This window comes from Gadus morhua, chromosome 16 (assembly GCF_902167405.1).
Source record: "Gadus morhua chromosome 16, gadMor3.0, whole genome shotgun sequence".
Taxonomy (NCBI): Eukaryota; Metazoa; Chordata; class Actinopteri; order Gadiformes; family Gadidae; genus Gadus; species Gadus morhua.
The window spans coordinates 19,905,473-19,932,600 of NC_044063.1; the positions used below are offsets into that span (position 1 = coordinate 19,905,473).

A 27,128-nucleotide genomic window follows, 5' to 3' on the forward strand; every position below is an offset into this window, starting at 1 on the left:
GCGACGTGTTTACCCACTATCCGCACTTTCGATAGACTTTTTCCAAATATGATTTAGCTCAATTTTGGGAGCCCTTTACTAATGGATTTTAGGTGCAGAGTATTTATCTAATAATATTTTTTTTTATTATTTTCAACGTTTAGCTTATATGTGGACGACTTGTATTTGAAAACATAGGAAAATGCCGATTTAAATAGTCAGTTTGTGACAACAAGAAAGATGTGGACTCTAGTCCACTACTATGACTGCTGTGCTTTATAGCACCGATTCATTCAAAAGGCCACGGCAGTGGTCGTTGACAACGGTACTTGGTAGCTGCTGTGTATAATATAGGCTGGTTTTGTTTGTTTTTTACTCTCTAGTCCTTGTATTTGAAGAACAAGCCTAGCATGATTTCTACCAGTCCGCGGCAGTATCCGTAACCAGCCAACGTTAGACCCAAGTCAGACTTGAAGGAAGAACCCCAACCAACATGTTCAAGATGCTGGCGTGTAAACGCCTGAACTGTTTCATAAAGCACCGAGCACAAGTATGGACCTTGGCTCAGAGGAAGGTCACAACGTGGTCCCCTGTCGGGGCTGCGTTCAACAGCAAACCTCAGAGAAGACTGGACGTGTTCCAGGACAACGTGGTATGTAGTATCAGCACTGTTACACACAAAACAGGTGCGATATGGGTAAACATGAATTAACCCCCTAATAACCATTTCATGGGGGATATATAAAGGGTAGTTAACCAGTTAGGTAACAATCAGTTAATGTATAAATGAACACCCAAGTTAACAGGACCAGCCTTAACATAAACACCAAGATCAAATTATAAATAGAGTTAAGCTGTTAGACACTTGTTAGTTAATCTTTATTATTGCATTGTACACTTATGTAAAATTGTTATCAATGTATGTTACTGACATCATATTCACCAGTGATTTAACGCTGTGTTGTGTTTAGACCAAGGGTCTAACTTTCTGTTCAAATGTGGTTGGGACATAAGGGCTAAGATATATTTATCTATATATATTTAAATGTTCTTCAAAATATGCAATTTTAGGCAATGTGATGGCCTAAAATTATGTCAGAGTAGTTGGAATAATGGGACTTCAAAAAGCATAGTCTAGGCCACTACAGAGTCAACAATACATACATATCAGCATGAAAACAACCACGCACACTGCACAAGTAACAGTCATCCATATGCATCACATCCGTCTACTGTGGAAGGCACCAGTGCATGTCAGCTAGACCAGCGATGAAAATATCCATTATCACTGACCAACAATATGACCAATAGAAACAACTGAAGGAGTACTGTTGACAACATTAAGCTGTCTTTCAGAAAATTCTTATCGAGTTTTGGGATAGAGACAAGATCGTCCAATTTACAATAGTGGCGGGGACAGGACCCCAGTGTAAATGACACCTTTTGTTTTGGCTTTATGTCAGGGTTTGTTTGGAGTGCCAGAGTTGAGCTCTCCCGCAGGCTTTGAAGTAGCTACGAAGAGGGCGCTGAAGGACACCCAGCTACTGGTGGACAAGACATGCCACAGCCCCCCAGGAGCAGCGACCGTGGAGTACTTTGACCAGCTCTCCGATGGTCTATGCAAAGTGGCTGACCTTGTAAGTTCACGCTACAATGGCACCTGCACTTATTGCCCGAACATGTCTTTAACCTCACATCCTGGAGCAGACACTGTGTTGTTGTTGCTTTGGATGGATATTACACCATATTGTTTTAGACTTGTCCAATGTCCAAATTCCAATACAATTGACTTGACTTGACTTGACTTGACTTGAAATGTGCTTCTCTGTGTTACCAGGCTGACTTTGTTAAGGTAGCCCACCCGGATCCTCTGTTCCGTGAGGCTGCAGAGAAGACATGCATAGAGATTGGCACTGTTGTAGAAAAGTAAGGCTACTGTAATATCAATACAAGATTGTTATTTTCAACCAGAATAAACCATTAAGTAAGGGTACACAGACATCTAGCGCAAAATCTTTATCAGGGACCTGCTCTGAATGTGCTGCTTTTTTTTTGCAGGTTAAATACAAATGTGGAATTAAGCACCAGCCTAAAAGATCTGCTGAACAGCCCTGATATTCTGAACCAGCTGGACCATGACACAAGGTATTCAGAATCGCGGATATACAGTCTTATGGAGGATGCCCTCTGTGCTGAATAATATTCATGCATTCCGTGCACTTAAAAAAAATTAAACAGATGTAAAAACCACAATAGTAAATAATCAAGCATCTGTATTGTTCCTAGGCGAGTGGCAGAGCTGTTCATGTTTGATTTTGAGATCAGTGGAATTCATCTGGAGGAGAAACTGGTAAGAGGGTCCATAATCTATATTGTCTCTTCAGCCATGCTTGTTTTGGCTGTCCCCTTGAACTATACTTCACACATGTTGCATCTGGTGTCTATTTTAGTGCTGATTTCAATTCAAAGCTTTGACTATGTATGTGCTTAGCCTGCCGTTGCCTGACCAATTTGCGATACTGCCAGAATAAATAAAAATAAGATCTCAGATTCCTCTGTTAATTGCAGTAATGAATTTAAAAACGTATATATCTATATATAATGACCTCCAGTAAAATTGAACTTGTCCTGTTTGTGCTCTGCAGAGGAAGGAGGCTGTGGCCCTGCATGTGAAGCTCCTGGATCTGAATAATGAGTTCTTAATGGGCTCTCACTTGCCCAATCGGATTGCCAAGTCTGCAATTCCAGAACATCTACATCTGCACTTTGCAAAAGAGGGCAGTTTCATCCAGATTGGAGGGTTACACGCAGACTCCCCTGATGACTTGGTATGTATGTATGTTGGCATCTGAGGCAATAAGACAGTTCTTCATATTGGTCAGCAGGGGGCGCCTTTGTCCCAAAAGTAAATCAGAATGAACCAGATGGTTATAGGCCTACCTCTTTAGAAGCAGGTTTAAACAATGGGAGCACAAGCTTTTCCTATCCTGATCACAAAACGAGTCCTGGTGCTGGCATCCACTTAGAATTTGTTGACATAGTCCCATGCAATTTAAATTGTCTTAATATTAAATGTAACTATTTTAAATGTAAAGTGAAGCAAAACTAATATAATAGCTAATCAACACATTGCTTGTTGTTCACTTACTGTTTTCAGTTACTATTTAGTTTTTTCTCGGTTTACTAAATGGCTAGGCATGATGGAGACATCTCAGTGTACTGATGAATAGATCACTGATGTATTGACGGCGTCAGGAAGGGACACACTGCAAGGCACTGTTGCAGGATGTTGATTTAATTGTTCTGTTCGCCCTCTGATGTCAGCTACGGGAGATCGCCTACAGGATCTTCCTCTATCCTAACGGCCAGATGCTGGATTGCCTGGAGGAGCTGCTGAAATGCAGGAACAAACTGGCCAAGCTGGTGGGCTACGAGTCGTACGCTCACAGGGCCCTGAAGGGAACCATGGCCAAAAGCCCAAGTGGGTTCCTGCTTTCTTTTCCCTTTCAAGTATAACTATATGAACTAGATACAGGGAAGTATGAGTCACATATTATATAATGATCCCTCTTACCTGCCAGACTATTCTGTATCCATGTGTTTAATTTCATTGTGACTACTTTGTTGAGTGGTCTGTGTGAATCCAATGTGTACTAAACTGACTGAGTTGCTTGGAGATAACCCTGCAGAGTTTATGCTTTTGTAATTTGATGCAGAAGCTGTGATGGACTTCCTTGAGCTTCTTACGGACAAGCTTAAAGACAAGTAATTGTTTTTCCATATTTGAATCACAACTAAGACTCATTTCGCAGAGAGTAGAGCATTCATAGGAAATCAATGAATTTGAAAGATGAGGGTGTAGAAGGACTTGCCTTTCTCTCACATTGCATTGAGCAACAATACGTTTTTATACTGCTAAATATTTGTGTGTGTGTGTGTGTGTGTGTGTGTGTGTGTGTGTGTGTGTGTGTGTGTGTGTGTGTGTGTGTGTGTGTGTGTGTGTGTGTGTGTGTGTGTGTGTGTGTGTGTGTGTGTGTGTGTGTGTGTGTGCGCTTACATATCAGTTACTATTATGAGGCATATACACCCATAATCAAATTGTTAGTTAATTAGTCCACGACTTATTTAAATGGTAATGCTCCTTTTTTGTTGAGGCTGCCAGATAAGGTTAAAGGTTTAAAAGTTTTTGACGATATCTTTTCAATAAACCATGTCTTTGTATTTGGGTTCTTTCATCATGTAGGACGGCGAAAGACTTTAAAATGATGACGGACATGAAGAAAAAGCTCAACCCTCGTAACTCAGTGAGTATACTCTCATCTCGGCCAGCCCTCAACCTGCCTGACCGTCAGGCCATATGTCTGCGGCCCCAATAACCGAGAATAGAGACCATGTGATGGATTAAGCATCCGATATCACTCTATATACTGGCTCATAAGTTTGGTCAATAATGTATGTCTGCACTATATCTGTAATTATTCTGCTGATCACTAGCTGCAAAGAGGTCCGTGTAGAGCTTTATATTGTTATAGGCCATTATTTTATTTGGCATCATTCCCTATTGCCTTTGTGAATGCATTCATTGGTTCCTTTTTTTTGTTCAGTACCACTGTAGTCCACTAGGCTATATTCCGGCCACATGCCTACGGTCACAGAAAAAAACAACTACATCTGCTTATAACTACATACATTTCCAGCCATTGTGATCGGTCCTACTACACCTCAGCAAATGAAACCAAGTGTCATTCCTCTGTTATTGAATGTATTGAATCCATATGGAAATGCTCCAGGCTCAGGCTTATCTCTGCCATCCCACAGGAGCTAATGGCCTGGGACCATCCCTACTTCAGTGCCGTTTTGCGGGCTGAGAGGTGAGCAGTTCGGGCATCACATTCCCTTGCATTTTTTACTCAGGTTGTGATTTATGGAGCCAACTCAATTTGCAATGTCTATGGTTTAAGCTGGTTGTGGGTCCGCAGCACAATGAGGGATCGCACACTAGTGGGTCCACGCTCTTTCTCGTGTGACAGATGATACAAAAGGTGTTACTGGAGAAGCATGGGACTCTGGAGTCGCATGCGTCCACAACGCTGCTTTGGGTTAACGTCAAGCTTCAGTTTCACCTCCACCCTTGACTTGGGTCAGGGTCGTGGTTGTACATTTCCATTATCTTTTTTGTTTGTGGAAGTCAATATTTTCTTAAAAGCTATATATAGATGTTATTTGTATATTGGATCGAAACATTTTATTAAAATGTGTTGATCGGCACATCCTACATACGCTGGGAATGTGTGTATTGTTATTTTACCTTCTTGTGTATCTTGCAGTTCATTTAGGTTATTTATGAGGTTATCTGATCCAAGAACCAGGAGCATTGCAGGGACCTTTTTAAAGTAAAAGTTATAACCTTAGGTGATCAATCAGGCCCAAGCCGCCGTAAAATACGATGGAACAAGAGAAACGGCGAATTCCATGGAGAGTCCCCCCATCTCTGTATGTTTTTCCCTCCCCTCGCCTTTTTACATTTAGCCGGTTATTAATGAACTGCTAACTTCCTTACCAGCGCCCAGCAAGGGCCAATAAAAGCCATGACTTAGGGAAGTATTATCACAGACATTTCACATTCTTCCTCTGAACTAAAGCTTCTTTCAGGTGTGTGTGTGTGTGTGTGTGTGTGTGTTTCTGCTTTTAACATTAGCCCTTTGGCCTGTTCTCAGCTTGGCTGCTGTCTTGAATTCTGTCTCAACCTTCTGATTTAAAATTAAAAAATATTTGCTCCTACACCCAAATTGATTTTAATCTCTCCTTTGTCCTTTGGTGTGGTGCATTTCAGCATCTGTTCTTTCACCGGGGGAACTGGGTGTAGAAAGTGTGACTGAATTAAAGTAGGGCTTGTTGCCAGAAGTGGCTGTTGCTTGAGCCTTGTGAACTCTGCTATTCACAGACGTTAAAACCAACTGACTCTTGTGTTTGCCTCCTTGGTTGAGTCTGCCTCAAAGCAGTATAGCCTAATATTTAGGTCTGTCAACAAAATCCATCACTTGGCTCTATTATATATATATATATATATATATATATATATATATAAAAATTACTCAATGAGCGCAATACTGGAGGAATAATGTAGCCTGCGGCTTAACATGCCAAGAACCACAGTGTCCTGCGTTCTCCAATAGGGTGGCCGCGTCACTTAGTCACACGTCACAATTAATCACCTGCATAGACACAAGGAGCTTCCCCATTGCACTCTAATTACCGCCAAGATTAGATGATGTATGAACTGTCCCCCAGGCCATACACAGCTAGAGTGTTCCAATTATGTTTGATTTAAAGACAGACAGCAACCGTATCAAGTTTTAGTTCTTTGACAAATCTGGTCCATACTTATGAACCCCCTTTCTTCACAAGAAAAGTACCCCAAGGCCTTTCCCCCCCTAACTGGCTTCTGTACTTAAAGTGGATTTAAAGTAGATATTTAATTTAATATAATTTTGTAGTTATAAATTTGCACAGGATTTTTCATCTTTAAGGATCACCTTAAAGGTCCCATGACATGCTATTTTATGTATTCTTTAATATAGGTATTAGTGGGCAACTAACACAGTATTCAAAGACGTTCCTGAAATTCAGCCGTGGTGCAGAGTTACAGCCACTCCGAGCCAGTTGCGCATTGAGCTTCCCGCAAATGCGCTGTTTCGGTGGGCGTGTCAAGGAGGAGGGTGGGGGTGTGGCCCTGAGCAGCTTGCAGCCACGTGCGGTACCATGCGCTCTGTTTACAGTGGATGTATCGCAATGGCGAGGCGCACACAGCCTTTAGCCGTGTTCTGTAAATATTCTAGAACACACGGGAGTCCTGGAGCTCTATATCTAAATATTATCATATGGCCTACACAGATATCTATATCATATAGCCTAATATATATTATCACGGCCAAAAGCTGTGTGAGCCGATATTATGAATCTCAAACGACCGCGTTGGGTTCTTCGACGTTCCTGGTTCTTCAACGTCCACATCAATGTGAATACACACACTGTAACGCAAGTGTTGTACACTTCCTTGTTATTTGGATAACCGTTCTGCTGTTGGTGTGATGGCGCATAACACGTCGGACTCTCGTCTCTGGTATTTCTACAACGAGACTCGTATTGGGGGTTATCTCAGCCAAAGTTGAGAATGAATTGGGGGGAAGGAACTTTGGCTTTGACTCCCTCAAGAACATGAACCACGACATGGAGGAGAAAGGGATTGTTGGCGGCGAATGTCTCCCGCTTGAGCCCCGCTGAGGGACCACCGCCGGAGGCGGAGGTGCCTAAGCGCTGCCCGGCAAAGATCCCTTTCTCCTCCTTGTCGTGGTTCATGTTCTTGACTTGAGGGAGTCAAAGCCAAAGTTCTTTCCCCCCAATTCATTCTCAACCTTGGCTGAGATAACCCCCAATACGAGTCTCGTTGTAGAAATACCAGAGACGAGAGTCCGACGTGTTATGCGCCATCACACCAACAGCAGAACGGTTATCCAAATAACAAGGAAGTGTACAACACTTGCGTTACAGTCCTGGAGCTCTATATCTAAATAATATCATATAATACATAGATATCTATAACATATTGTGTGCGCCTCCAGACGATATTATGAATCACAAACGACTTTGTCGGGTTCTGCAACGTCTCTGGTTCTTCCACTTTCACATCAACCTGAAGTCGACTGAACCGCGCGCTGCCAGCTGCCGGCTGCCCGCTGCCGGGCGATGCCTCGTTGTGGAAATACAAGACACGTCAAAGAACCGACAAGAAACACTTGCATTACAGTGTGTGTATTCACACACACACATGTGGCGCTCGCACGGTCGAGTCTCATTGGCGGGCCAACGTCTCTGGGCGGGCCAGGCAGAGTAAGGGGAGGAGCTGGGATTCCTCATGACGTCATGAGCACAGACATTCCAAATCAGCGCGCTTGAGCCTCCGTTTTTTCAAAGGCGAGCAGAACAGCTAGTGCTCGTTTTACACCAAACGCAAGTTTTAGCCACTGGGGGACCATAGGCAGGCTAGGGGAACTCATATTTATGATAGAAAACCTCACAAAGTGAGATTTTCATGTCATGGGACCTTTAAAGATGCTCATTCAAATGTTAAAAATAACAACCGCTGTATACAGCCCTACTGCTCCTCTTACTGTGCTACCTATCTGTGGTTGCAGGTTCAACATCGAGCCCAGCCTGTACAGTCCCTACTTCTCCCTAGGGGCCTGCATGGAGGGCCTGAACAACCTGTTCTCTCAGCTCTTCGGCGTGTCCCTCATGTCCGATCAGCCCAGTGCAGGGGAGGTGTGGAGCGAAGACGTCCGCAAACTGGTAACACACACTTGCTATTTCTTGGACCCTTTTCTGTGTTTCAAAGCAAACTGGAGATGAATCAGTTTTGCGCTGATGCAGAGTGGCTTTGGTTCTGTCTGTCCGTGTTTCCTAGGCTGTGGTTCATGAGACGGAGGGACTGCTGGGATACATTTACTGTGATTTCTTTCACCGCACAGATAAACCTCACCAGGTAAACACTTTATGACCCCTGAAGAATATGACTCTGCTTAGCTGAGCTCACACGTAGCACTGAGCAGAACTTGGCTGCCACCTGCGCCCCACACCTTTCCTGGTCTAACTAGAAGAAGGAAACTAAATTCAGTTTAGTTTTTGTGGCAGATCAGTCCATCTGTTTTACATTAGCTTTCAAGAAAGGTTAAGATAATAATGTTTGCTAACTAATTACAATAATGTCAACTAACCACTGACCAAGTCAATGGAAACCAAAATGATTTACTGCAAGAAAACAGGAAAAACCATGAAGAATACCAGAGCTCGCGCTCCCAACTATCCATTCCAACCACCCGCCACAGGACTGCCACTTCACCATCCGGGGCGGGCGCCGTTGCCAGGCGACGGGCGATTACCAGCTGCCGGTAGTGGTGCTGATGCTGAGCCTGCCCCATCCCACCAAGAGCGCCCCCACACTGCTCACGCCGGGCATGATGGAGAACCTCTTCCACGAGATGGGCCACGCCATGCACTCCATGCTGGGCCGCACACGTTACCAGCATGTCACCGGTAGGTCTGGCTTCCTGTCCCTGCAGGTTCCTTGTCATCCTCCGGATTCAGCAAACTCCTGCCAAGTTTGTGTGGGTGTGTGTGTGTTCACTCCTATTAGGGGGTTTGTTTGTAATCCAGACACAATGCACGCGCGCATCACCTGCCACATACGCGTGAGATACAGATATTACATGTGTATCACAACACACCGCCTCTCTGCCGGTTGCTTCAGGGGGGTAATTGCAGTCTTTATTTTCTGCAAGTTGATCCGGGTTTGTCGTTTTTCGGAATAGGTTCTTGGGTTACATTTTGGAATGACGCTGTGGAATATTGTTTGCTGCGGGTTAAATATCCGCTTGTTTTTATACAGCTTGACAATTTAAAGTTAATGCAATTTATACCTCGGGTCTTAACAATGTCTGTTTGTCCCCCCCTGGCTACTCCAGCTGTCATTTAAGACTTTATCGCTTCTCAAAGTTCACGGCCACACCCAAGCCATTATATCCAGGGTGCTTAGGAGCTTAAGCACTGGCTAATGGCACTATCCAGAATCCTGCAAAATGGTGATATGATATAAAAACCTGAGACTCTTCCTTTTTCAGATTACATTTTTCTGACTTGCCCAGCGTTATTCAAAACCACCCCGATCAATGACTAATTTGCCCTGAGCTCTCTGTGTATAGTGAATTGTCGTGCGAGTATTTGTGTGTCCCTGCTCTCTAATATCACAGGAACCCTGCCCTTCTCTTCCAGGAACCAGATGTGCCACAGACTTTGCTGAGGTCCCCTCCATCCTCATGGAGTACTTTGCCAACGACTATAGAGTAGTTAGCCAGTTTGCTCGCCATTATCAAACTGGACAGGTAGGCCACTTCGGATCTGCTCTAATATTTCAGAACTGCAGTTTACTTTGTAAAAGACGACACCGTTTTTATTTGTTAAATTCACACTAAGATTCAAGTCATATTTTCGGTATTGAAAGATCTGATTTGTTGTTTACGTTAAGGTTATTTAGCAGCGATTTATCCAAAGCAACTTAACTACACTTACACATCTATCAAAACATATATCGACCATATAGTACTACAAACACATATACACATGCATATATACATTATACAATATGTATAAACACATTTACAGCAAAGTCAACTATGCAAGGTTGTTAGTGTGTGTTGCATGTGTGTACGTTATCTCACTGTTCACTGTGGTCTCCTTACATTCTTAGTCCCTGCCTCAAAGTATGGTGGCCCGCCTGTGTGAGTCCAAAAAGGTGTGTGGCGCTGCAGACATACAGCTGCAGGTACAGTCACTCCTTTATTACTCATTTTCCAAAGTGAAGTGTTTCTGTTTAGTGCGTGTGTGTGTATATGTGTGTGGGGCTGCAATTTAGTTGTATCTTTTTCAGTTGGTTATATTAGGTTCTGTGCATTAATTTTAAGTGTATTTACGACTTTTTAGGGTTTTATGTATATTATAACATTATAGTCTTTGCCCATGATGTATTTACTGTTGCCATCCATAAAGAAAAATGGAAGTAGCAAGCATGCACCTAGTCAGACTTATTGCTTGTACATTTAGCTAAACTATTGACAGTCTTCGTACAGTGTTAGCGACCATCTCCTGAATGGCTGCCGTTGCTGTTTAACCAAACCCAGTTATGAAACTGATTCCTAATGATGAAATATGTTGTTGTTTACGTCTTCCCTTTTGCAGGTATTTTACGCAGCATTGGACCAGGTCTACCACGGCGAACCCCAAAACCGCTCCACCACAGAGCTCCTGAAGGACAAGCAGCACCAGTTCTATGGGCTGCCCTACACACCCAGCACGGTATGTGCTCCTCAAAGTACCTCAGGCCCTTCCCTTGCTCTTCCAATTATTTAATGAATGAATACATCTTTGCTCGGTAAATGACTAGACAGTATTGTATGTAGTAGATCACTATCAAGCTAGAGTTTGCCTTAGACCTCTATGAAACAAAAAAATGATATGGACAACTATGCTACTATGTATATTGTAGGCTACGATTAAACTATACTATATATTATTGCACCCGTATAAAAAAAAAAAAGGTCTCTCTTCAGCTTGTTTGATGTAATTTGCCATATTTGACTACTGTTTATACCAAGGCAAAGCACTATTTAAGGGATAAATGCTTTTATACGCCCTGCTGCAATGACAGATAGTAGGGAGGCATTGTTTGAGCAGTCCCTGGGGGACATATATCCTCATCTTTCCCCTTCCTCATCTTTAAAGCCAGGAAGCAACACCAAGTTTTGAGCGTGGTCGTATTTAAGCCAGGAAGCTCCTCCCTAAAGCGTTCATCATGAGCTCTATTTATGCTGGTTTCATCAGGAATATGTAATATGCTGGGCCAGCAATGGCCTTTTTCCCCCCCTCCCCTTTTTACAGACAACTTCCCACTCCTTCCTGTAGTACCCTGTCTTTCAGCTGTGGCTGCTCCTCTGGGGAACAGGGTTTATGGTATACACTTTCCTGTGTGTAGCGGCCGCTCCCATCAAACGCTCAGACCGAACGTGAATGTTTTCACAGACGCATAGCCTCGCACTGCAGAGGGGTCCGAGCGCGCCAAGCCTCGCACTCGGATCACTTTCCTAACGGAGTGCCTTCTGTAAACATTCCTTAACTATGCCGGACGACCCTTCTCAAACGCACATGCCATGGGAGCGGAGCGAGTCAGAAGAGATGTGTTTACACAAAATCATCGTATTGCCGGGTTCTCACTTTGTCTCTTGACTCATCCTCACCTTGTTGGTGCTCAAGAATACTTCGAAAGGCTTACCCGCGATTGGCTAATAGGTCAGAGAGAGCCAGGGCGTGTATACACTGTGGTCGCGGAGACGGGGATTGTTTATAGACCATGGCTGTCTGCTGCCTGTGTGCATACAGACTGACAATCAGGTGCTGGTAACATGCACCACATGGACCTCCTTGTATCGGGAGACGATATTTGGAGAATCAAAGGGCTGTGAGCGGGACATTCCTGCTGGAAACTACTATTCGGTGTAATTTTTAATTGTACTTTTGTAGAATTGAAATATTTTGGCATTGGCTCATTGTTTTTCTTTCCTTGAAGTAAGATACGCCGTAGCCCCAGCCCAGGACGTAAAGGTCCCCCCCGCTCCACGGTGAAAACCCGGTGTCGCGCCTTAGTGCCGCGAACAAAGGCCCACCAGCCCAGTTTTGGAGAGAACAAAAATGTCTTTTATCTGCTGATCAAGTGGAGCAGAGTGAAAGCCCTGCGCTGACTTTGTCTGCCTTTTGTACTCAAGGATCAAAAGCATACTTAGCTGGCATGTGACCCGCTCAGGATCACTTTAAAATAGTTGACTTTAATCATTTCATGGGAGGTGCACAGATTTTTTTTAAAACCAAAAGATCCATTTGTGTTTTACAATTGTTTTCTGCAGGGCTTGTATAGACTCATAGCCCACCGTACCATTTGTCAATGGTCACCTTTGTTTATCTGTTGTGTATACAAGGGGCAGGACAGTCTAGTGGTTAAGGTGTTTCCACTAGAAAGTACCTTTCGACTCTCAGCCGGAAGGTACTGGGTTGGAAGCTCGTTATCTGAAGTCTACTTGTGGACATCCTTGACATATCTTGCCTAGACTCTTACTGTTCATTAGTGATATCTATAAAAAAACAACAACAATGTATGTCATTTGGTAGAAAGTTTACTTAAAATGACCTAATGTTTAAATTGATAGGATATACCCTGATAACAAAAAATGGTGTGTGTGTGTGTGTGTGTGTGTGTGTGTGTGTGTGTGTGTGTGTGTGTGTCTGTGTGTGTGTGTGTCTGTGTGTGTGTGTGTGTGTGTGTGTGTCAGCGGTGACCTGAGGGTAGTGTTTTAGTGGCAGGTTTGTCTCAGCGAGTGAACTCTGTCACCCTGGACTGTCGGTGTCTGTGGAACTAGCAGCTCCGCTCGTCAGTCTCGTTTCCCCTTATTAAAGTCATTTAGGGCCCAGATGGGCCTCGTCGAGCAGACCACTTGAATGTTAAGCCTATTATGCAGCGCAGACCCAACTGCGGTGATCTCCCTCCCCCAGCCACTCTCAGGGTTAAGCCCGCTGGAAACCCTTCACCAATGTGCTTTGGGGCGTCATATCTTGGGAAATGCCTTCAGAGAGCCATTACCTCTGTGTTTCCCACACATTGACGAGACTATGGCGCCCCGCCATAGTCTAATTTCGGCCGCCATAGTCTCTGCGTGCACATGAATTATTATTATTATAATTTTTTTTTTTTTTTTGCTCATACGAAGTTCGTGTCGCTCTCATTGGGAAAAAAAATCACCACATACCCCCCCCCCCCCGTCAACAATCGCTCCATACCACCCCCCCCCCCCCCCCCCCCCCCCCCCCCGTCAACAATCGCCAATCGCTCCATACCACCCACACCCCCCCCCCGTCAACAATCGCTCCATACCCCCCCCCCCCATAGTCTCCAAAATTTCTGTGGGAAACACTGCCTCTGGTGATCTCAGGGTGTCGTTTCTGGGGGGGGGGGGGGGAGTGCTTCAACTGTAACAATGTTCTCAAACCCGTCTTATACCTGGAGCAGTAAACCCCAGCCGTAAAGGTGGAGACTTTTCACAGGGAATCTTTTGGTACACATTGGACCTCGTTAACGTGCGTAAACGGACTGCAGCTATATAGTGCTTTTCTTACCAGTGGCCACTCAAAGCGCATACAATATTGCCTAACATTCACCGTTTCATGCACACATTCACACACCGACGGCTGCGTCCACCGTGCAAGCCAACAGCCAGCTCATCGAGAGCAGATAGGGTACGGTGTCTTGCTCAGGGACGCCTCAACCCTCTAGGCTAGGAGGAGCCGGGGATTGAACTAGTAACCTTCCAGTTACCAGCCAACCCGCTCCAGCTTCTGAGCCACATGCCGCCCGTTAATGTTTAGAATAATTGATTTTCTTTCCAATAAACACACCCAGGTTTATGCATCTCCCGAAGGTGTTTGTGTTAGTACTCTGAATGTTACTGCGTTCATCTAAGATGTGTCACTGTACCAAACCAAGAGTCCTGTTTGTGTATAATTTGAATCGAAAGCATAGAAGCTTGTAGATGAAGTGGAGTGCCGTGCCTTTAAGGGCCAGACCGTTTGAGGGTTTGCCAGCCGAATTTCCCTGGCTTCCCCGTTTCCCGACGTCTTTAAAGAGCTCATCCTCTCGGTTATGGAGAGGAACCCCTCAGGCAGCCAAAAGGGGAAGGGGAATTTCAGCCACGTCGGGGTTTCCATATCTTTGTCCTTTTTTAGAAGCACATTTTCAAAGCTTTTTTTGTAATGGAGACTCGGGGAAGGAAGGCTGTGTTTACTATGACAATGGGAAGCAACTGAAGGTGGTGTGGAGGCATGTCGTGATAAATACATTCCAACGTACTTTATCCCTTTTGGTATTTCACTAAAGCCAAAATGCTTCATATTGAATCTCAACACTAAAACACAAGGGATTCTCGCTCGGTCGAATTGTAAATATTTCAGGTTCCTATTGGTCTGTTGAATATAATATTAATCTTACTTATAACGGAGTCTCTTGACTCATCCTCACTTTTTGCTTTCGCTGAAGGTTAACAATTTCTTGTTCGCTACGAAAACCAACCAGCCGTCCTCCACCCTTCTGCCAGCCCGTCTTACTAGAGGAACACTTAAGCCTTTCATGGCTGTGCTGGCACCCCTTTAACACGCCACAAACGACACACAGCCTCAACCAACCATTCCAGGTCTTATTTGGACAAAAGTAACAGGCAGTATCAAAGGATAATTGCCCGATCCCCCTTTTGTTGTTTGCAGTTCATGAGAGCCATAATTCAGCTTAATGGGGTGTCCTATCCTAAAACCCCACCCGCTTACAAACAAGAAATAACCAATGGTTACTTGCTGGATAGTTTAGTGCTTTTTAGTGTGTTTCTAAATATCAGTGTTTTGGCTTGTTGGTTTATTCCTGTAGGCATGGCAGCTGCGGTTCAGCCATCTGATTGGCTACGGAGCCAAGTATTATTCCTACCTCATGTCCCGGGCCGTGGCGTCCATGGTTTGGAAACAGTGTTTCCTAAAGGATCCCTTAAACAGGTATGATGCTTTCACCCAGTTTCTCTTCCTACAGAAGGAAATGGGACGGAACGAAGATGAACTGATTGTTCTAACATTAAATCTGTACAAATTGAAGTTGTTCATGTTCAATATTACATTCATAACATCTTGCAGGAGTCTTCATCGAACACCTTGTTACCATACATGGCATGGCATGTGGTTTTCCTTTGTAACTATTGCATGTCAATGTGAGTTAAGATGTTTGCTCTTAGGTCTTCTCCTTTCGACCCGATGTGAATATATTCCTCCTAGGTATACGATACAAGGTGTCATGCAGAAAGGGTGCAGAGTTTAGGCTGCAAGTGTATACTCCTAGTCCCGGCTGCAAGCGTACACTACACTATATGTTCAATAGGATCAGACCAATGCTCCCTGACAGGCAGCCTTCCGCCCCAGTGCAACCGCTAAGAGCCATGGCCGGCTGACATTGAACATAACATTTATATGAAACTGACACCGGCTTGGCAGGTGTCTGCTGTAATCTGCAGACAGACACCAGCATCCACAGAGCCCTGGCCCACCCTTATCACGCTGCAGCACAAAGGGTTTGTTTATTCACAAAGCCCCTATAGCGAGCGGCTGGCTCCCTCCTTCCCCACCCATTGTTATTTTAGTACCCCTGGCTGTTGAGTTTCGCGATCTGTGTTCTGTCACCAGTGTGCGCTGACGACTGTGTGAGAGGTTCTGGTGGTGGTTGCTGAGGGCGGGGGGGTGGGGGGGGATGTTAAAGTGAGTAATATACCGATGGGGGGAAGATTACAAAGTGGATGGAACTTAATCAGGTCTTCCAACTTTTCTCTCTCTCCCCCCTGCTCTATCTCTCCATCTCTCTCTCTCTCTCCATTCTTTCAGGGACATGGGTGAGCGTTACCGGAGGGAGATGTTGGCTCATGGGGGAGCCAAGGAGCCCATGCTCATGGTGGAAGGTACGTTTCCCCGCCTCCCGCCTCACTCGGCTGTACTGTACTCTACTCCCCACACCGACACTTAGGGGGCCCTTCTGGTTATCTATCCCATAATAAGGACTCACCCCAGTCAATGAGTTGTCCTCAGATGCTATTGTCTAATGGCATGCCACAGTGTTCCTGCGTCATGCAACATCAAGAGTAATTTGCCTGTGGCTGGCAGATTATGGCAGTCAACTGTCTTAGCGTGCTGATTTCAGGGTTAAGATATTGAAAGTATTATTGGGGCTGAATACGAAACTAACAATTTTAGTAATCCTTCCCCCCCCCCCCCCACCCCGAGAATTTTTGGAGGCTTAGCTTCTGTTTGTCATTGAAGGGCGCTTGAGGGGAAGCACATGGTTTGTTGTGAGAGACTGGGGCGGCAGTCAGTCCATTAGTCAGATCGTAATGCTTCCAGGTATTCACAGCTGCTGCTGTTGTGGTTGAGCCCGCTCTGTCCTGCGGGCCTCACAATGGGACATGTTTACCTCTTTATAGCACGCCTCACCAGGCTTCTTAGGCTCTGTCTGCGGGGGTTTGCCATAACCACAGCCCCAGAGCAGCACGCTGCAGTAGGCTGCTCCTGCATCAGCCATTTTTTTGTAGTTTATTTTCTGCAACACTTTTTTTCTGAAATCATTCCCCCTCCCCTGCAATGGCTTGAGTTCAAAATGCGATGCTATGTGACCTTTAAACTTTAATACCCCGGGGACGCCGTTTCCTAGAAGCTGTGTTACGGATTTATCAAGGTCTGCCAGCCCGAAAGCAAAGAATAGTCACCTCCTCATGGCCCCAGATTCCCCTCATCCCTTCATCCTCCCAGCGCTTCCTCCTCTTATCCTTTACTCCCTCCTCAAGCACCTCCTCTTATCCTATACTCCCTCCTCCAGCGACTCCTCTTATCCTATATTTCCTCCTCCAGCACCTCCTCTTATCCTATATTTCCTCCTCCAGCGACTCCTCTTATCCTATACTCCACTCCTCCAGTACCTTCTCCTCTCATCCCCCCTGCTGCCTCTTACTCTGTGAGGGAGTCATGTCCGGGCACGCCGTGACAAACCGCAGCGCAGGCCGCAGCGAGCGAGGGCGTGAGGGGCGCAGGAGAAGAAAGGGATGGAGAAGAGTAGCATCGGGTAACAGCCGGTAGTGTACTGTAAATCTCTCCCTGGGGGTCACCTTCTCCCTTTCCTCCTCCCCCTCCGAATAGTCCTCGTGACGACTCCGAGCACGGGCTTAGCCCGGCCTCTCGGATGACAGCCGCCAGGAGAGCGCAATCCGCCATGGCCCGACAGACCCACGTCATTCGCAAGGCTCCCTTTGCTTTGAACTCCGTGCGTCTCGCATGTTGACCGAGTCGTTGTCTTAAGGCTCAGTCATGGCTCCACCTCCACGCCACGCAAGGAGCACGCAGACGCGTCGACGCAGTCGTGAACCTGTTTTGGTTCTGCGTCGAGTTTTAGTGAGCGGACCAAACACAGCCCTTGCTGCTGTGTCGCCTTGACGCAAGGTTAGAATTGGGAGGCGCACGTCAGGCCCTTGTAAAGGTAATGGGTCCATAAAGCCCCTTGCGTTGGGTCGACACGGAACGTGGAACCTCCAAGCCTTTACCTTCAATGAGCTAGTGAAGCCCAATTTTTTCATCACAGGTAAGACAAAAGACCAAGCCTGCTTGAGAAGAACCCAATTAGTCCGGCATTGGCCGGTTGCGTTTAGTGATCTAAAGGCAGGAGTGGAGCCTCCTCTTCGAGGATAGCGGGGATTTGGCTTTATTGTCTGGAGAAATTCCTCCCCCGGGGCCGTTCAGCAGCAGGCTCTCACCCAGCCACCTCAGAAGTATGATTGCACCATCTGCACATCACATTTAAGCAAATCATCATGAACGCATGAGCCACGGTCGTAAAGAAGCAGGAGTACATGTGTTGAAGCATTTAGAGTTTCACCATTGTTCGCCTGTCGGTCGAGCAGTGACCAGCAGCTGTCTCATATATCTGGGAGGAAATGAGGAAAAGGGCTTGAAGTTAATGCGGCATTGAGTTTTATACCCTTGTCCCCGCCAAGGCCAAATGACCACAAGGAGCCTTTGGAATATTATGAAATGCGTTTCCAAGACGTTGCATAACATCCCCTCCGCCAAAGCCTGGTGGATCAAGCGGTCTTAACGTTGCTCTGATGGCTCCTCCGGCCCGAGGTTGTCGAAGGACACGTTGGCGACCCACACCTTACCAAGCTGACCAGGAACCCGCCTACTGGCCCTCCGCCCACCACCCGGTGTTTCCCAGGCAAGACTGTGGGGCGAATGTAACCCTGGTAATAAATCCAAAAAGCCTGCAGAATTAAGGGGGTGGGGGGGGGGGGGGGGGGGGGGGGGGGGGGGGGGGGGGGTGGGGGGGAGGGGGAGGGGAGAGCAAAACAAAGTGAGCTAGTGAGAGAGAATGTGAGCCAGGGAGAAAGGCAGCAAAGAGAAGGAGAGTGTAAGGCGATCAACAGCGGATACACTGAGTGGACCTCTGTCTTCGGGTGCCCATGCAGCCACAGCCCCCCCCCCCCCCCCCATCTTATTAGCGCTCTTTACTTGGCCGGCCTGTTCCCATAGCCCCTCTCCTCCGGCTGCTGCTGCAAGAGGGCTCGGGACCTGTGTGTGTGTGTGTGTGGTGTGTGTGTGTGTGTGTGTGTGTGTGTGTGTGTGTGTGTGTGTGTGTGTGTGTGTGTGTGTGTGTGTGTGTGTGTGTGTGTGTGTGTGTGTGTGTGTGTGTGTGTGTGTGTCTGAGGCCTAATCTGTGCTTTGGAGGTGGTTGCGCTAATTGTACTGCTTTGGTTATGGATCAGTTTAGATGTGTTATTTGTTTTGACAGATGCCTATGGTCAGGTATAAAGCAGTTTCACCCATGTATCATTGTCTCCCTCATAGCCAAATCTCTCTGGTGGGATGGATTTGGTTCTGCGTAAGGCAGGGAGGCTGAGAGGGCAACAAGCAAGGAGCATGATGTTTGATTCAGCGCAGGCGCTTTTTTGACTGATCCCAAACTGGCAACCGCGATGATGACGATACGTTACATGACAAAGCTAGACGAAGCTCGCTACCTTTGTCTGAAACCGCCTCTCTCCCCCAGGGCCGTTCTAGCCCTTTGGTAGCCCTAGACGAGATTGAGTTTTGCGCCCCCGGTTCCCATTGCGAGCGGAGCGTTGCCCTGTTAATTGACGTTACTTTACTAAACATCACTGAAGACGCATATTAAATGATTTACCTTTACTTTGTTAGCAGTTTTTTCACCCACTTTCAGCTCTACTATATTACGTTGCAATTAAACAATGTGTGATGCATGGACAACAAACAGAAAAGTTTCAGAACATTTCCTTTTTAATTATTTTAATTAACTTATATACATACATAAACAACCTACATACATAAATTAAAGATGCTCAAGAATATTTTACCTGAAATTAACTAGTAATAAATAAGCAAAAAGGATCAAGTCCTATAAATTGCACATACAAAAATGCTATCTGGCATTTGTATCTGGCATTTCTATTCACCAAATTGACGCAGCATTAGAATTTGACTCGTCTAGACTTCCTAATGGCAACAATAGTACTTGCTGTACTAAAGTTCAGAGAGAGGTGAACATGAAGGATCAGGTGTCCTTTATCCTGCAGGTGCTGGGCTCTGCAAATATTGCCTGAGTGCATCTGGCCAATTAAAAAAACACTGGTCATTTTACATTTACATTCATGTAGGTATCAGTGAAGTTATGTTAGCAAGTAATACGTAGCCAGCTAGCAAAGTAGGTTAACAGTCGCTAGTCTAGTGATAGCTGATGGCAGCAATATTAGGTGATGCACGATACTATTTAGTTTGAAACTATAATGGCTGCGGTCAATTGCCTCTATACTGGGCTTTCTTTTCTTCTTCTTTTTTGCGATTTCGTCCCTGCACACAAGAGTGTTTAGACCTCTTCATTTTGAGAATCAATATTATGCATGTCAAGCTTGAGGATTCGAATATGCTTTACTTTGACTGTTTCAGTTTTAAATGTTTTAAAACATTACTTTACTACATTAAAAAGGGAGATGGGATCTCAAAACGTTTTTCTTATCTGAGGAAATTTAGAGAACATTTATCATTGTCCAAATTTGGTCTTTATATATTAGCAAGCATAACCCCGGGGTTAAACATTTTGTCAGTGAAAATAATACACCCTGCCATTACTGTCTGCCACCATAACGGTCAAGTAAATGGAAAGAAGTAGAAATAAATTGTGCACTTGGTCCACCCATCCTTTCAGTAGTTCTTTAGTTATCAGAGAATGTCAGAACTACCTACATTTACCTATGTTTCCTGTCGGTAAAGGATTTTGGCTTCTGGATTTCAGAGGTGATGGAAAACTCTGCTACATATAATTGTCTTATTTGATCCCTCATCCTTTCAACTCGCAAATTTAAAGGCACATCCACCTCACTGTGTTTTACTAGCCATAAATACAGCCAGAACCGCAAGTGTTCATGCACGCATACCTGAAAGGATGATTCATGTGTTGAGAGAAACCTAGCAGTAGGTCAACGTTGGTCCAGAGTACAAGACAAACTAAGAGACACCATTGAACCTCTTAATCAGGGAACCACACTTTGCCTATCTGCTTCACACAAGTTCAACTTTTCATCGACCACTTGTGCAGTATCTTTTTATAATCTCTGGTCCAATCTGAAATGCTACTAACCAGTCTACACATTATTCTTACACAGATATTGGCACACTGTCTCATCACGCATTGAGAAGCTTGTGCATGTGTCCACATTGACTTTTAAGAACAAAGTTCTAACCAGGTCCTGTCGATTATCAGACCAAAGCAAGCTGGCATTCCATCAAAACTGCATTTTCCAAACAGACAATTTTCCAAAAGCTTTGAGATGCAAATGTTCCATCTCTTTCTATGAAAGGATGACATGGTGAATTGCGTTCTTGAAACACCTCCTTGTGCCGTCGTGGCTGGCTGAAACGCCGGAGCCGCTCAGTGGAATGCCTGTCATCGTCCGCGTTCTGCCTCCTGCCTCCTGCCCTGTGAGGATCTCCTGCGGTAGAAAAGGGAGAGGGAGAAGAAGAAGAAAAAAAAAAGGCAGGCTTCCTTGACTTCAAAAGGCGTAATTATAGAGGCAGGGAACTGATGGTTTGCCTCCAGGTTCCGCGGAGGTAATTGCTTTTTACACCTTGACATGTTTGAAATGGTTAAGAGCATAAGCTCCAGGGCTGTTGCTGTACTCAGAAATGTGTTTTAAAGTGTATGATATGGAGTCGGAGCGTAACCTGTAACATTGCATGGGCTGTTTAAACTTTGCATCGCTTTGCGTCGCTTTGTCGGCATCTGCCATGTCGACCTATGATTCAAATGGTTCAAGGACGTAAATTCATTGCCTTTATTCCCACAATTAATTCAAACACGATTCCAGCCAATAAAACCAATTGATTTTCAATTGCGTGCGGTAGGCTCATCAAGTAATTTGGCCATGCCCTTATTGTATTTCAGGCTTTAGCACTCGGGTAACGGGAGAGCTTCCTGTACAGCCCAACTTTTGGCTGGGGATCAGCAATGACAGCGCTTTAAGATAGGAAAAACTGTTTAAAAACCTCACCATGGAACTGGTTTTACAACTTTATGAAGCAGAGCAATATATTTTATTTAAGCTAAATTTGTTGTCAAAAAGACAAGAAAAGACGAATGGCATTTTACTGATGCCCCTTCGAATGCTTACAAAGGAGCTGCCAAGAGATTTGTTTAAATTAAGGTTTTTAGACGCATTGCTCTTCCAAGAAGTATGTTTGGTAGACATCTAATAAGATGTTACCTAACGTACATCTAGTTTCAAAGGCTCAGAGCTTTGAGCCCTCATTTAGCTGATACCCATCGCTCAACCACCCCTTTATTGTAAATAAACAAGTAGTTCCACACGTTCTCCCTTATTATTCATTTAATTTCATGCAGTTTATGATTCAGGATTACAATGGGGTTGAAGCAAAAGAGTTGATCGTAGCAGCCTTCTGACTGAAATGTGAGCGCTAGCATCGGATGAAGACCAATGCTTCCAATGTATCATCTATTAGTATTTGTTTTGGTGTCCCAGATATGAGGCATCAGAATCAAAATCAATGTTTTCATGTTGGATCGGTTGTTGGATGTAATGAATGGTTGGTTTTGGTTCCATTGTTTTACATTTGTCCATGGTGTGCCGGATAGCCCAGCTATGGAAGCTTATTTGTGCAGAAGGGTTCCAGGACCAGTGTATGTCAAATAATTCTAATACTACCACCATCACTACTACTACCACTACCAGTAATACTACTTCCACTTCCAGTACTAATACTACACTATAAATCATGCAGCGTGGCTACAATGAAACAACCAAGAAAAGGAAGCTTTACGTGCTACGGGAAATGTTTGCAAAAATGGCATGCAATTATAAATTCCATCACCTAAAAGTGTGTTTGCAATTAATGCTCTGTTTGATACCCATTATTTTCTCCCAGGCTTCTTGGCTGGAGATGGCAGTATGGGTAATAACATGTAATGGGGCTTGGGCCCTGATGCTGTTCCAGTGTCTAAACCCAACCGATGACTCATGAAGGCTTAGCTTCTATCCCAGGGCTCTTGCAACAGAGCACTCAAAGACGAGCCATTCCTCGTCGGACGGCTTAACTTTTTTCTCTGATTGCAGCCAAGACCCACAGAAATGTAGAGTTCTCTCTGATGCTTCCAGGCCAAGAGAGACCCACAGCAATGTAGAGCTCTCTCTGATACTGCGAGGAGAGACCTACAGTAATGTAGCGTTCTTCCTGATGCTGCGAGGGGAGACCTACAGTATGTAGCGTTCTTTTTGATGCTGCGAGGAGAGACCTACAGTAATGTAGCGTTCTCTTTGATGCTGCGAGGAGAGACCTACAGTAATGTAGCGTTCTCTCTGATGCTGCGAGGAGAGACCTACAGTAATGTAGCGTTCTCTCTGATGCTAGGAGGAGAGTCCCACACTTATCGATTTTGTAGAAACAACAGCGTATAGCCTGTCTTTTAATTAATCCGTTGGTTTTAGAAATCGCTCATATGAAAGCTAAAACCCTCCCAAATTATGTTTAATATACTAAAATAAATTGCTTCACTGAAGAAAGGTTGATCATTTAATGAACACAGGTCCAATTTTGGCCAGACAATAGTTTTGCTCCTACAGAGTATTGTGAAAGCGTAACAAATAATTTTCTTCAAATACAAAAATATGTTGCATAACATCCATATTTAATATCTTGTATGACTTCGATGAGCTTGAAGGACTGCATCCATGCGGTTCGACAATGATTCATACAATTTATTGATGAAGTCATCAGGAATAGCAAAGGAAGCAGTCTTACATCCCAGAGTTCATCAAGATTCTTTGGTTTCGTCTTCCATGCTTCCTCTTTCATTCCATTCTGCAAAATTTGACCCCTTTTATGTTTGGGAATGCAAGAGGTAGCTAATACTTCTTGATATTTTAGGCTATTGATATTGCCTTCAACCCTGCAAATCTCTCGCACACCCCCATACTGGATGTAACCCCAGACCATGATTTTTCCGCCACCAAACTTCACTTTTTTCTTGGTGAATCTCGGATCCATGCGGGCTCCAGTAGGTCTCCTGCAATATTTGCCGCGGCTGTGATCTCTCTGATGCTGCCAGTAGTGACCTACAGTAATGTAGAGGTCTCTCTGATGCTGCCAGGCCCCAAGAGAGGTACAGTAATGTAGCGTTCTCTCTGATGCTGGCAGGAGAAAAGTACAGCAATGTAAGAGTGTTCTCTGATGCTAGCAGGCCTTAAGAGGCTTGTAACTATGTAATGTTCTGATGCAAGCAGGCAGAAGAGACCCGTAGCTATGCAACGTTCTGATGCTAGCAGGCATCAGAGACTCACAGTTATGTAACGTTCTCTCGGATGCTAGCAGGCATTGAAAGGATCGTAGCTATGTAACATTTCTCTGATGCTACCAGGCCCTGAGAGGCTTGTAGCAGCGCAACCCATGTGGTCCTGGTGTAGTTGCTGCTTGTCTTGTAGCCACAAATGTTTCAGTGTGAAATAGAAACTGCGGTCCACGTAGTAAACATTCAGGTTTTCCACACATGTACACCACTTACAGAACAGTACAGTTCATCCCTCTGCGTGGAATGCATGCATTAGATATGTACAAAAGCGCTGTCCGGATGCGTGTGGTGTACAGAGTTAGAAAAGTTATAAACAGCAACTCCCTCTGTAAATCTGCCAAGAAGAGGCGGTTATTTATTTCCTAGGCAAACTTGTGACACGACAAACAAATGCTTACTGGCTTTGGCTCCCAGAGAGAGAGAGAGAGAGAGAGAGAGAGATGCGTCTCTCATCAGATATCTCCCAGAGACTTGTTATGAATTCCAGGTTATCTGTTCCCTTCCTCTCCCAGGGAACTCGACTCCATTGAGGAGCCTCTCCACTTCTTCCCCCTTCCTGTTTCTTCTCCTTCTTCTTGCACCTCTCCTGTCCTGATACTGGTGCCTTGTGGAGCACACACTAGCCAGTGGCAGGTCAAGGTCTCGGATGCTCTCTTGTGGGACAGCAGCAGGAAGTGGGCGTCATTTGGAGAAAGTGGTTGGTTGACGTAGCAGAGGCCAGGAGCCAAGCCCGGCTCGGGCTGCACATCCGAAGTCTCATCGAGATAAGCTTAGGGTTTTTATTTTTCTCTGTCTGTCGGTTGGCTATTTGGGCGGCAGTGGCTTGGCAGTTTGCCAAGAGACTCATTTCTGACCCTATGACATCAAAGGGAACAAGATACTTAAAAAGAACCCGGCAATCTTTAACTATTTGCTCTGGTCACGTGGGCGATGGACACATCACTAGGAAACATGCCTTATGCTTTTTACCTAAATGATTACCCCTCTGCAAGAAGCAGTGTATTCAACTGCAGTGCTCTATATATTCTATTACATTTAAATAAACTTAGTTCTGTGCCTGTGAAGCGGGGATGGCAATCAATGCAGGCTTCACAGTTCATGACCAATAGCCACTTTTATACCATATTTCTACAGTCAAATCTTCCAGAAAACAGCGATGGTCAGTAGGCATTTCTTCACCGACCCCTGGGTTGCTGACCTCAACCGTTTCAGCTCCACATCTCGGCCCCATGTCCACGGTGGTGACAGCGGCGCCATCGCGTGGCCTTTTGATTAGGACTAAGGTGGCTGGCTGGAGAGCTCCACTTTGATGTGATCGTCTGGTTGCCCGGGGATCGGCTGGGCCTGTGCGTCCACCGTGGCACCGCGGACCCCCAGTGTGTCGGTATCGTGTTGTAGCCCAGGGGCAGGGTGCGCCCAGTGGGTAAGGGGAGACGGTGATCCCCGGGGGGCTCCTGTATCACAGGAGGTAGCTGTGCACTGTGGGCCCAACCAGGGCTCATCTTCCACCTGCTCAGCCTGTTCCATGAGAGTCTCTTCTTGCTCTCTCTCGCTCTATGATGGGCTCGTGTGTGTGTGTGTGTGTGTGTGTGTGTGTCCTGAGATGCATTGGCAGCTCCACAAGTGGAAATTAACTGACTTCAGTTCAAAGTAGTGCAGCAGGATTGTAAAATGTATTGCAAAATAACTCTCTCCACGTTAGAAAGACAGATTTTCACACACACACGCACGCACACGCACACACAAGTAGAGTTAAAACGGTATCCTATCGTACCAAGATCAAAGAAACTTGGCTTGTACAATGCTCCCTTCCTACCACACACACACACACACACACACACACACACACCACACACACACACACACACACACACACACACACACACACACACAACACACACACACACACACACACACACACACACACACACACACACACACACATCACACACATCTCACACACACCACACACACACACACCCCCCCCTTGATTCATGTGTGTTTTTGCTGTACTGCTGGTTATACGTACATTGTATACCTGCAGTATATACGCTCCACTGTTTACATTCTAATCTGTTATGGGTTTTTTTCCTCTCAAAACTGTGTTGGCCTGTGCGTGCGTGTAGGACAAAGAAAAGGCATTGTTTCACTCTTTAATCTCCTTTTGCACAACAGGAATGCTGCAGAGACGGCCCACCATGGAAGAATTGGTGGATGCACTGGTGTCTGATCTAAATCCAAACTTTGAGACCTTCATCATGGACTCTGAGAGCTGAGCCCGTTATAAAAGACATGTAAGGCCATCTTTGCTGGCAAGGCTGGATCAGAGACTGTAGAACATGGGTTGGACACACTTGCAGTTGTCTGACTGCTCTCAAATTTCAACTGTTCAGAGTTCAACTGTGGATTCAATCTAATTAATGCATTTACAACTTCAGAAAGTATATCAATAATTGTATTTAAAGCCAGTGTCAGACATGTGTGCAGTTGAAAATTATTTTTACAAATTTGTTTTGTATGTTTCCTTTAGAATTGACTGTCGAGAATTGGTATCTAAGATGTGGTAAAGATGGTAACTGCTAATAAAAGAACTGAAAATGTCATATAAATCAAAGCTTTGTATTTCCATTATTGAATTACAAAAGGTTGACACTCTTTCTTATGCGAGCTTGACAAATCGTTGTAATAGAATTTGAGTGCGTTCTCAGGGGAAGGCCGGCTTCACAATGTTTGAAGGATCCCGTTTCAGCCCGCGCAGCGACATCCATTGTTATTTCCTGATTGAATCAGAGTCAGGAAGAATACCAACTCTGTTCTTCCCGTCACCCGGCCAGTGTTTTGACTTCAAGCTAATACTGCGGCTGTTGTTTCGTCTCAGGGCTTCTCCCTGTGGGTGGGCAAAAAGGGGGGGGGACCCTGCTGTATAAGACATAACCGGCTTTGAGATGTTCAATTGGGATCTAGTCCCGTGCGCATGCTTTCAGAGTGCAGGAGGACTAGGCCGTAGGGAAGCCGCCTCCGTGGGTCGCTTGGGTTTTCAACAGATTCAAGG

At 45.2% G+C, this 27,128-nt stretch overlaps 1 protein-coding gene across 1 annotated transcript; it reads left to right on the plus strand.

Annotated features, from left to right (window-relative positions):
* The first annotated feature begins 21 nt into the window (after positions 1–21).
* mipepa (mitochondrial intermediate peptidase a) lies at positions 22–26,690 on the plus strand. The gene is made up of 19 exons (XM_030381346.1): positions 22–631; positions 1,443–1,616; positions 1,817–1,905; positions 2,038–2,124; positions 2,266–2,329; positions 2,625–2,807; positions 3,304–3,460; positions 3,696–3,744; positions 4,223–4,283; positions 4,798–4,850; positions 8,175–8,328; positions 8,444–8,521; positions 8,865–9,072; positions 9,808–9,917; positions 10,283–10,357; positions 10,771–10,887; positions 15,050–15,171; positions 16,045–16,118; positions 26,252–26,690. Exons 1-19 carry the CDS (start codon positions 473–475, stop codon positions 26,350–26,352), a joined length of 2,115 nt encoding a protein of 704 aa, XP_030237206.1. The 5' UTR covers positions 22–472; the 3' UTR covers positions 26,353–26,690.
* Positions 26,691–27,128: the final 438 nt, after the last annotated feature.

Coding starts and splice junctions, on each gene's coding strand:
- mipepa (XM_030381346.1), top strand. CDS start 473: ATGTTCAAGATGCTGGCGTGTAAACGCCTGAACTGTTTCATAAAGCAC. Junction 2,808..3,303: donor CAGACTCCCCTGATGACTTG/GTATGTATGTAT, acceptor CTCTGATGTCAG/CTACGGGAGATCGCCTACAG. Junction 16,119..26,251: donor GCCCATGCTCATGGTGGAAG/GTACGTTTCCCC, acceptor TTTGCACAACAG/GAATGCTGCAGAGACGGCCC.